This window comes from Ctenopharyngodon idella, chromosome 21, assembly GCF_019924925.1.
Source record: "Ctenopharyngodon idella isolate HZGC_01 chromosome 21, HZGC01, whole genome shotgun sequence".
Classification (NCBI taxonomy): Eukaryota; Metazoa; Chordata; class Actinopteri; order Cypriniformes; family Xenocyprididae; genus Ctenopharyngodon; species Ctenopharyngodon idella.
The window spans coordinates 17,445,813-17,457,834 of NC_067240.1; the positions used below are offsets into that span (position 1 = coordinate 17,445,813).

Genomic DNA, 12,022 nt, shown 5'->3' on the forward strand with positions numbered 1-12,022 from the left:
GGTTGCCAGATTGCAAAGATTAAAGGGTTAGTTCACCCAAAATGAAAATTCTTTCTTTAATTACTCACTCTCGAGTCATTCCAAACACATAAGACCTTCGTTGATCTTCAGAACAAAAATGAAGATATTTTTGATGAAATCTGAGCGCTTTCTGTCTCTCCATTGGGAGCAACGCAACTACCATATCCAAGGTCCAGAAAGGTGGTAAAGATTTACAAAATATTATCCAAAGCAAGTTCACGGAACAACTTCCGGTCTTGAGTCAACACAACACGCATGCGTCGTGGTGCTCCCCCTACTGTATTGCAGTTCAACATTTTCTTAAATAAAGTAGTAAATTATGTTTTTTTGTGCAAACAAAGCACTCATGTTGCTTCATAAAATTAAGGTTTAAACCACTGGAGTCACATGGATTACTTTAATGACCTAAAACTGGACCTTGAATGTGGTAGTTGCATTGCTCCCAATGGAGGAACAGAAAGCTCTCGGATTTCATCAAAAATATCTTCATTTGTGTTCCCAAAGATTAACGGAGGTCTTATGGATTTGGAACAACACAAGGGTGAGTAATTAAATGGTAGAATTTTCATTTTTGCGTGAACTAACCCTTTAAGTAAAACACCAGGCAGAAAATGTATCCTTTTAACAGAAAAGCTGTGATTGCGGTATTTAAACTCTTGACATCTGGCAAGGCTTGTACAGCAGTGTGTAATGTTTTGTCTCTTTTTACAGACAAAAACAAAGTGATTTTGGTAAAGTTTTTATTTTTTCACAACGTTTTAGTCTCGTCTTATTTCGTCAATGATAACAATAAGGTTATTAAACGATAACTATGACTATATCAACATGCAATATATGTTGATATAGTCATAGTTATCGTTTAATAACCTTATTGTCGTCTCGTCATCATTTAGTCTTAGTCGTGGGAAAAAAGCTAATCGACGAACATTTTTCTTCATAATTTTCTTAACAAAACTAACACGCATTCGCTCTAGACAGACACTTAGCAACAAAGCTAAAGGTATTCCTAATATGTTGGACCTTTTATTAAAAAGTAGCCTACTTTTACCTGTTGAGACATGCCTTCACAAGAACCCATAAGAGTTGGGGGAGGTGCATTTGGGGGCATTTGTTTGAAAAGTTGTTTGAGAATATGATTTATTTTTGTAATTCTGCTAGGTGCCACTAGTGTCGCAGAAACGACATACTTCACCTTTAAACCTGCCCCTGTAAGCTCACATTCTTCATCTTCCATTTCTGAGTGCAATGCCCACATCTCAAAATCAAATCAACAACGATGCATAGTCCCCGCCCTACATTTTTCTGTTACACTCGGATGTACGTCACATAATGGAAGAAAAGATATGTCACTACTTCCATTTCATCATGACTTTAAAGGAAGGGTTCATCTAAAAATAACATTTTTTACTCACCCTCATGTCATTCCAAAGCTGTATGACTTTCTCTTGGAAGACAAAAGGTGATTTTTTTTTTTTTTTTGAAGAACATCCTGGACACTCTTGTCGGAATAACAAAAGTTAAAGAGGGCTGGGGTTGTCAAGCACCATAAAAGCTTAGAAGTGGTCCATTCAACTTGCGTGCTACATTCCTAGCCTTCATACAATAGCTCTGTGTGAGGAACAGACCAAAATTTAACTCCCTGAATTTTGACATCTGCCCTAAACTTCAACTCACTGGTTCACTGATAAGGTAACAGTGAATAACAGTTCACTGGAGAAGAAGATTCTCACAATATATCGTCTTAATTTCAGTCTGTTCATCAGAAATAAAAGTGCACAATTCATACAGACCACTTGAAGCTGCTTTTGCATCTTTTTTGAAGCTTGAAATCTTCAAAACCCTATTCAATATGTAACTGTATAGAAAAGATTGACCAGAATGTTATTCAAAATATGTCCTTTTATGTTCCAAAGAAAGAAATATCACTTACATGGGTCTGCTATCAGATATTGCAAATATTTTGGCAGACCAAATGTAGTTTAAGTGCAGAGGAAGAAGATAAGACAAAAAACTCAACCAAACGATTAGAAAACAGGCAGGCCAGATCAGATAATGGTTAATAATTTCCAACTCTTGAGCCCTTGAGTTCCTTAAAAGCAAACATTTTACCTTGAAATGATAAGAACATCTTCATGTTATGTAAAGCCTTGAGCACATCATCTTGCTTACCTTCAGTGCAGTATTTCCCTTTGTAGCCGGTATTAGAGCAATCGCACAGCACCTCGCTGTCGTGAATGGAGCAGCGTCCTGCGTTGCTGCAGGGGTTTTGTTTGGTACACAGGTATTCCAGATCGTTCTTCACCCCCTGACTGTCCAGGAGGGCAGGAGGAGTCTCGCCTAACTTCAGGTTGGCGATCAGGCCTCGGAAAGGCGGCTCGTATTTGACTGTGCTGGATGTGAGGGCCGAGAGACGCACGTCCGGTGGGATCCCGCCTACATACAAGTCACTGGCCACCATCATCTCCCTTCGCTTGGACTTCACTTCCGCCACTTTGCTCTCCCCATCCATCACCAGCATGGTCTCACGGTAATTCCTTGTTAACAGCACGCGATGCCAGCGCTCGTCGTTGACGGGCGTCTCCATGTGCAACGAGGCCGGCTCGCCGCAGTGGATTGCGAAACGCAACTGCAGTCGGCCGTCGTTGATCAGGAGCTCCAGGAAGTCACAGTTACCGCCATCGTCCAGGTATAGCACTACAGCTTTGCTGATGTTTGTCTTCATGGTGAAGCTCAGCTCTCCGGTGGCTTTCGCCTCCCAGGGTCCATAGCGAACCCACTGGCCCGGCAGACCGTCAAACTCCAAGGCTGCGGTGACTGCGACAGCCACCAGGAGTACCAGCCAAACGGAGGCCCGCGAGAACTTCACACCGCACCTCCACTTCCGCGTCATCATCTTCCAAGCGTGCTCCTAATCCCCCTTTTCTAATGTTCTGTTTCTCTTAATCCACTGCAGAGGAGAGATTTATTCCCAGCCTAGCGTATTAATTTATCTGGCCTTTTCCAAAATAGTGCTGCAGAAATAGTAAGGTCCCAGTTTTCTAAAAACCCCCTAGTATTTAAGAGTTTCTTTTCACTTGATTCTCCATCTTGATTCTCTTCTGAGTAGCTCCATTGAGGAACACTTCTGAAAGCCCATGTAAAAAAAAGAAAAAGAAAAAACTCACACGGTACTTAGTGCTTTGAAATCTAAAACTGCCCTAAAAATCTAGTTGACTCGACATGTTAAAAGACCGATTTATGTATCTCACCCTCTGGTGAAAGTAGGATTACTGCTGCGGTTGTATTTTGCGTTTTGTGGGTAGTAGGTCAAACGCATGATTTCTTTTCCCCAGAACACCTCATCTCCTTTTAGAAATTTGTGTCTGCATTCCACCGGCAAAATATCAGCATCAGAAATCTTCCTTGACCAGGCATCTGTAAGTTAAAAAAAAAAGAAGAAAAAAAAAACAGATATCATGTTAATTTATGTCCAAAATGTGAACACTGACTTAACCACTGATTACAAACTCACATGCACCCCTACATTTTGGCCGTGACTCACATCAAATTACAATTTGTTTGTTTGTTTTTATTGCCATATCATCAGCATCTATGGTTATTTTCATGGCAGGATCAATATATTAAAAATAAATAAATAAACAGAATTAGCACAGTAGTAGTAAAAAACAACAGTTGATAACCAACTCACATAAATAGTGCTGTCAAACATCCAAAAAAAGTTTGTGTTTGCATAAAATGTGTTAACAATGAGATTATGTGGTTTTTATAATCAGTTAACACTGCGTTTGTCATTTTTTACAAGATGGACAAAATTTGTCACCAAAAAAGTCTTTCGGTTTAACCAAAATTTCGGTTTTACCGAATGACACTTTTGGTTATACTGAATGACGATATTTGCGAACAATGCTAACAGTCTGATATCTAGCTATCTCAATCAATCATTTTATATTTAGTACAAGTTTTTAAAATATTACAACAATTTTCATGCTTTATAGCGGTTGTACCGAATGACCTGAGGTTTCAGGACATGCGTATGAGCAAGTGAAAACATGAATTTTTCAATTAGTTAAGACAGAGTTATCATTATATTGGTTACTCCGAATCATTATATTGGTTACTCAATAAAATTAATTTTTCCGGACATTCTTTCTCATAACAAAGCAACGACTTCTACAAATAATTTTAATACCATTTTGCACTATGTTGCTATATGATGTTATAAAATCATGCCGGAATAAAAAATATTTTAAGATATTTTAATCACAAATAAAATGACTGTATTGGCCTTTCGACAGTTAAACCGAATGACCTTTTGACACTTCAAAATCTTTAAAATACCTTTATATGTAGCAAAATATAATTAAAACCTTTTGGATTCAATAAAAGAGATCTAGTTGTAGTACTTTAAATATTTTGGTTGTCATATATTTGTTTTTTATTATTATTAAGGCCTTTGGACAAAAAAAAAAAAAAAAAAAAAAGACCCATTATTTATTTATTTATTTATTTATTTATTTATATATATATATATATATATATATATTTATATATATATATATATATATATATATGCATTTTATTTTATTTATGTATTTTATATATAAATATTATACATTTTTGTTAAATATATGCACATGCATGTTTGTGTATTTATATATACATAATAAACACAGTACACATACATTTTATGTAAACAAACTTTTATTTTGGATGCCATTCATTGTGATTAATCGTTTGACAGCACTAAAATATAACAAACATTATATAAGATTTTTCATTTCAATATTTGATAAAAAAATGTAAGATAAGATTATTCTTGGTAAAACATTTTTAAAAAAAACATCCATTAAAGAACTTTCTGTGTAAAAACATTGCCTAGTGACATTCAAAGCAGTAAATTCCAACAAAATGTGTTTTATAGGCAGAGGGGTTTGACAAAAAATTACATACTGGTGATACATCACTTCAAAAAAACAAATGCGTAAGTCTGGAATGACCAATTCGGCATCTTGTGTAAACAAGTCTGATCATGTCTACTCTCAAAAATAACATTTGCAAAAATCTTTTCATTCATGATTCATTAAATTACAACAATTTCTGGCTCTTTATTGTAAATTTCCATTAGGAAGCCAGTTTGATCACAAAACCAAGACCTGGCAGTGCGATTCCCTCAGCTGAGAATCTTTGAGCATAATGAAATCAATCTTTAATGCACTTTGCAGTGTAACAGACTGGGCTAGTTGACAGATCCCCTCATTCGCTTTGCAAATTTGCTGATCAGTTCACAGATGAATATTCACAAACCAGCTCGCAGCTAGTGTTTTAAACAGCTCTGAGCCCCCCAAAGCCCTCTCAGTCAATCAACACCTCTCTCTTTCACCCATATAGTGGCTGAGCATAGTAGTGCACTAGTGACGGTATCTGACAACAGAGCATGAAACAGAGAGAATGATAGATAAGACAGAATGCGAACGTACTACGGGCATCAGGTGAGAAGTGTAAATGATGTATGTTTATTAATGAGGAGTATGCACCAGCATGATCACACCATACTCCTTTTATTTGTGTGCACTGTATGTGTGCTGAATTCATTAAAGGGAATATGCAAATCACTGATAACAGCTCAATGGTCACAGCAAATCAACAGTAACGTCTGATCTTGCGGGTTAGTTTTGAGTGCTAGTCAGTGGAGGTTGCAGCAGACTGCTACAATATATGGCACATATTAAGAATTACACTGCATATATAACCAGTCATATAACCTCTCTGACAATAATGCTCATTTGCATTTAATCATTTGATGAATTACTACTGCCATGGTCAACAGAAAACATAAACAGCTCTTTTTAATAATTTTGTTTAAGGCTTGCTTTCTGTGGAATAGATTCATGTAAAATGAGGCAAGTTTAAGCTTTGTGAATAAAGTATACATTTATAAACAATTTAACCATACAATAATAATAATAATAATAATAATATGAATAAAAACCATCATCATCATCATCATGTCTAATTTATTCAGGATGACAAACGACTTAATTAAAATACTCACTGCACAGCACTATTTCAGTGAATGAATTATTGCTGCCATGGTCAAAATAAAACAAACAGCTCTTTTAATAATTTCGTTTAATGCTTGCTTTCCATGGAATAGTATAATGTTATTAAATTTTTCACATTTGTTTGTGAATGAAATATAAATGTAAAAAATACAAATTGCACCATACAATTAGACACGTGCTGGTATACGGTAAAAGGATATATCATGATAATGAATCACGATATTGTTATCGTGGGCACTTCAAAATACCATAAATAATTTTTATTTCGAATTTTTCCTATTTTTAGAATGCATTTTAAGAATACTTTACTCATCAACCGTTTAAATTGCACACCACTGTTGTATGCTGCGTCAAAGAGACACGCGCACTAATGTAAACAAACCCAACGTGCATGAGCATCATGGCGGAACGAGTGAAGGAGACGCGCTAAATGAAAATGCACTTTCACTCTCTAGCAGCAGATGGCGCTGATGGAACAGCAGAAATGCAGCGGTTACCCCGGTAACCACCGTAAACAAAGCAGCTGCTCTACAGCTAATACAGTATTTAAATGTTTTAAACAGCCATTCAGATTTTTGTATTCACTATCGTGTTCATCACAGCACCAAATACTTAAAAACTTAAGGCTATTTATTTTCAAACTTAAACATTTTTATATTTTAATCTGGATTACATGCCCTAGACATTGTTTTAATATGTTCTAATTCTTTATTGTTCAGTCACACTTTACAATAAAGCTACATTATTTAGCATTAGTTAATTCATTAGTTAAAGGGTTAGTTCACCCAATAATGAAAATTCTGTCATTTATTACTCACGCTCATGTCGTTCCACAACCCGTAAGACCTTCGTTCATCTTCAGAACACAAATTGAGATATTTTTGTTTAAATCCGATGGCTCAGTGAGGCCTTCATAGGGAGCAATGACATTTCCTCTCTCAAGATCCATAAAGGTACTAAAAACATATTTAAATCAGTTCATGTGAGTACAGTGGTTCAATATTAATATTATAAAGCGACAAGAATATTTTTAAAGAATTATAAAGAATTATTTAGTGATGGCCGATTTCAAAATACTGCTTCAGGAAGATTCGGAGCGTTATGAATCAGCGTGTCGAATGCGCAGTTCGGAGCGCCAAAGTCACATGATTTCAGCAGTTTGGCGGTTTGACACGCGATCCGAATCATGATTCGACACGCTGATTCGTTATGCTCCGAATCTTCCTGAAGCAGTGTTTTGAAATTGGCCATCACTAAATAAGTCTTTTTTTTTTTTTTTGGCGCACCAAAAATATTCTCGTCGCTTTATAATATTAATATTGAACCACTGTACTCACATGAACTGATTTAAATATGTTTTTAGTACCTTTATGGATCTTGAGAGAGGAAATGTCATTGCTGGCAATAGAGGCCTCACTGAGCCATCGGATTTTAACAAAAATATCTCAATTTGTGTTCCGAAGATCAACGAAGGTCTTACGGGTGTAAAACGGCATGAGGGTGAGTAATTATTGACAGAACTTTCATTTTTGGGTGAACTAACCCTTTAACATAAACTTACAATGAAAAATACTTCTAAAGCATTTATTATCTGAAATTTCAACATTTTAACACTTTATTAAAATCAAAAGTTGTAACTATTATGTAATGAACCTGAGCTAACATGAACTAACAGTTGTATTTTTAACTAACTTTAACAAAGAATAATAACTTCTGTAACAAATGTAGCTATTGCTCATTTTTAATGTTAGTTAATGCATTAACTAATGTTAACTAATGAGACCTTATTGTAAAGTGATACCTATTGTTCTTTGTAATTCTTTTGCACTTTAATCTGTTTGAAACATTCGTTTACTTTATACATTTTTCTGTATTGCTTTATTGTATTTAAATGTTCAGAGTTCTTTTTGTTACAAGAAAAAAAAGTTATTAAACCTGTTATAGTATGACAAAGTTTATTTGGTTTATTTCAATATTGTGATAATACCGTATTACCATGATAAAAGCTTCACAATTATCGCAACATGAAAATTTGATACCGTCACATGCCTACATACAATAATAATAATTTATTTATAAAAAAATAAAATAAAATAAAAAAATAAAAAAAATCAATGCAATTTATATATTTAAAATTACAATGACTTCATTTAAATACCCACGCCACAGCACTATTTCAGTAAATCCATTACCCAGTCGAAAGTGAAGCGAATAAGACATAAGAAAGGTTTTTAACATGAATTACCATGCACAAATGTGGCGCAACTGTTCAGTAAATTTGGCCCTGGAAAACAGATCACCGTGCAGCAGGGTGCCGTGCAGAACTCCGGGGTCATTTCTATTCCTCTGGCCTCATCAGCATCCATAAATAAAGGTGCTTGCATGGCGGAAGAGATTATATTAAAGCAATATGCACTCCGCAAGTGGAGAAAAATTAATTTGATAGCACAAAATGCGAGCTTAATTTCTCATTTGCGTCTAATTAATTACTGTGATCGTGCACAAGAGGACTTCTCAAAGACCTTGAAAGTGATAACAGCCTTTTCTGCCTTTTGAAACCTGGACTTAAATAATGCTCTTCACTCATTGGTGAAAGAGCATGAGAAAAATAGAGGGGTCTATTGGGTCGTTTTCTGCAAATAGCAGACGTGAAAAAACGATGAAGTGTTGGAGATAAATTAAAAGGCCTGTTTTGAAAGGCTAACAACGGCATGGAATCTGTGGAAAATCTTCAAAAAGGTCTTGTGAAAGATTATGTTCTCTTATGTTTGTCAAAGGATTAGTGACTAAATTTCTTAATAGCTTTTCCATACAGCGCACAGCACTGCAATAAAGCCAACGTGCACAGCACACACGGGGACATGAGGGGAGAGAAGAAATATGAAGCATAATTGGAATGAAAAGTAGTTCAATTTAGATCAAATTGGCTCCTGTAACACTCAATCCTTTGCTATTCCAAATATATCGGCCATGTAATTCCGCTTTAACGCGGCAGACAGACTGTTCTCCCTGAAGAAAGATCGTTTTGTACTACTGAATGCATGGCTCAGGAATTGACGGTGACTTTATTGTCTGTAAGAAACAAGACTACATTTATGTCATTTTTCTTAAAGTGACCTCATCTCGCACTATATCAGCACTTTGCCAACGTGTCTCGGGTGCACGGCATTCTTATTTGTAAGTCTCACTAAACACATATGCAGGTTTGAAAACCGGTTGGAAACCCAAATAGAAAGCTTTCCTCTTTTCTCCCAGTCCGGTCACTGTCATTAAGGTCATTATCTGCCCTTGAGCGTGATGCATGACTACAACACAGTGCATAACAATGAAGAGAGCAGGAGAGGAGGCCCTGACAAAGCGTTTGGCATGTTCCTGTCCACTCATGACAGTGAGAAAACCCACTCTGAACAGTTATCAACCCCCTAACAATGTTTTAGTGCAGATTTAAGCACTCAACACTTGCTGATCAAAGCCCAGTTCCCAGGTCAGTGTGCTATCTGAGCTAGCACCAAATAGAATTAGCCATGCTTTCTGCTCTTACATTGGAGAGTAATGGACAGCATAAGGATACACTGAGGGCACTTTAGGGAGTGAGTCCATGGCGTGAATGTACAATTAGCACATACGCAACAAAACGCCCCCTGAATACATGAGCGTCTTTTGTCAAGCTTATATTTAAAGATCACACTTGAAATAGCGCATTCATATTCAATTAAGCATTGCGGTTCTGCCTCACATTATTTCCTCTTGATGTTTCTTTTAATTAGCCAAATCAAATCGACATGATTAAAAACAGAGTCCTCCTCCGCCACCTACCCACACGAAATGGCAGTTCCGGAAAAATCTGCCCCCTTTTGTAACTGCAGAACAGCATCCGGGGCTGCGCTAAGCAGGAATGGCAGATGGCTAGCAAATGGATGGTTCAGATCGTGCGTTTTCAACTTCAGAGCGCTCGGTCCATACGAGGAGAGATAATTGAGATGAGGTGCGCGAATAGCCGCGAGGGAGACGGCAGCCCACTGCTATGGCAGAGAAGCCTGCTGTCCTTTCAGCACCACGGACAGCAGCCAGCAAATATCAGCACCACGGACAGCGCCGCTGACCCACCATCAGTGAGAGCTCCAGGCTTGGATGTGAGATCAGTAGAGCGGCATAGGATGCAGCTGAAATCCCATTTAAGCAGAACTGTGTGAGGCTCAGAGGGAAAGAGCTATAAGCTTAAAGTCCCAGATGATTGGGCTAACTCCACCTGTCTGTGATGGACGAAGGGTTCAAAGCAAGAGCAGGCAGAGGCTAGCAAACTCTTTGACATGCTTTCTGTAATCTAACACCCACTGGACCATTGCTTCAACCCATCTTTGTGGAAAACCTGCCCTTTTTACTGTGAAGTCTCATTGGAGGTGGGAATGCATTCATCCCAGGGTTGCCAACCAGAGGTCCGTGGAGAACACAAACTTCTCTTGACATCTTCTAACTGCTAACTAATTTCTAACTTTCCATTTCATGGTCTATGTTTCTTCAACTTCAAGCATATATGTCATAGGGGAGAATATTTATTAAAGATTTTTGAAGGAATTATCTAAAGGTCCCATTAAAACTGCATTGGAATTTTGTTTTTTGTTTTTTTTAAATCATGCCATTCTACTTTTCACATGACAACTTTTAATTAGATTGTGTGGTTTACTTTGGTAAAACAATAAAAAAATAATAAATAAATAAATAAAACATTTTAAAATACAAAATTCCATCGCAAAAATATGAATTAAATGTTTAAAGTAGCCAAGGTCATTTTACTCTAAACACTCTTTAAAAGTGTTTAAATAAGTAATTCCACAATAGAGTACAAATGAATAATAATAGTAAACTATTAAAGCTCAACGTTTGTTGTGTTGTGTTTTGTGTGTTGTGTTGTGTGTTGTAATACAATATAATATAATATAATATAATATAATAACAATATATTGTACTATAATATAATGTAGCTATATATTAAATTATATCATATTATATTATATTATATTATATGTTGTTATGTTTATATTATATTATATATTATATTATATTATATTATGTTATGTTATGTTGTGTTATGTTATGTTATGTTGTGTTATGTTAACAATATATTGTACTATAATATAGCAACGATGTTATGTTATGTTATATTATAACAATATATTGTACTATAATATAAATGTAGCAACATTATATTATATTATATTATATTATATTATATATTGCCTTATATTATATTATATTAAAACATAATATATTGTATTATAATATAATGTAGCAACGTTATGTTATGATAACAATATATTTTACTATAATATAATGTAGCAACGTTATGTTATGTTATATGTTATGTTATATGTTATATGTTAGATTTACATTATATTATATTTTCATCAGAGTCTTGGGTCATGGTTCATGGGTCATATTTATTTTCAATGCTTTCAAAGAATAACTATGGCTAGTCCTGTTAATTATGAAGAGAATTCATGTCTTGTTAAAACTCAGTGCTGTGGGGAGCTGTTGAGGAAAAAACCTCAATCCAATCATCAGGAGTTAGCATCAACTTGCTAAGTAGGGAACAAGTGTTTACCGTTTGCACAGCAGTAATTGTGCCTAAAAAGGCTAAACCAGAGCATACAAAAAGATATACTTCATTGTATACAGATATACATATTTATACTCTTAGGATGTTCTTGACAGCTCAATGTGAATGCGAGCAGGGACTCGAGTATTGACAAGGGACAATTATAGAGGAATATGATCATAAGCATTCATATCGAAGCTCAGCCAAATGCTGCTGGATGAAAGAGGCTCTCTGTGAATACCATCCATCGGAGTGCAGCAGGAGTTGTGATGCTCCATTAAAAACGTGTGTATGTGTAAATGTGAGATGGAAAGAGGAGGAGAATGGAGAGAGGAGGGGGTGA

General features: G+C 35.9%; 1 protein-coding gene across 12 annotated transcripts in view; it reads right to left on the bottom strand.

Moving 5' to 3' along the window:
- nrxn2a (neurexin 2a) overlaps nucleotides 1–12,022 on the bottom strand; it is a 432,106-nt gene that overhangs the window by 370,910 nt on the left and 49,174 nt on the right. For 11 of the 12 annotated variants that reach the window (XM_051877575.1, XM_051877573.1, XM_051877574.1 and 8 more), the window contains exon 2: nucleotides 2,191–3,435. In XM_051877575.1, the coding sequence (XP_051733535.1) occupies nucleotides 2,191–2,914 (724 nt within the window). In that variant the 5' untranslated portion in view covers nucleotides 2,915–3,435. The remainder of the gene's footprint in view (nucleotides 1–2,190; nucleotides 3,436–12,022) is intronic. The other variant, XM_051877564.1, reaches the window with a different exon arrangement.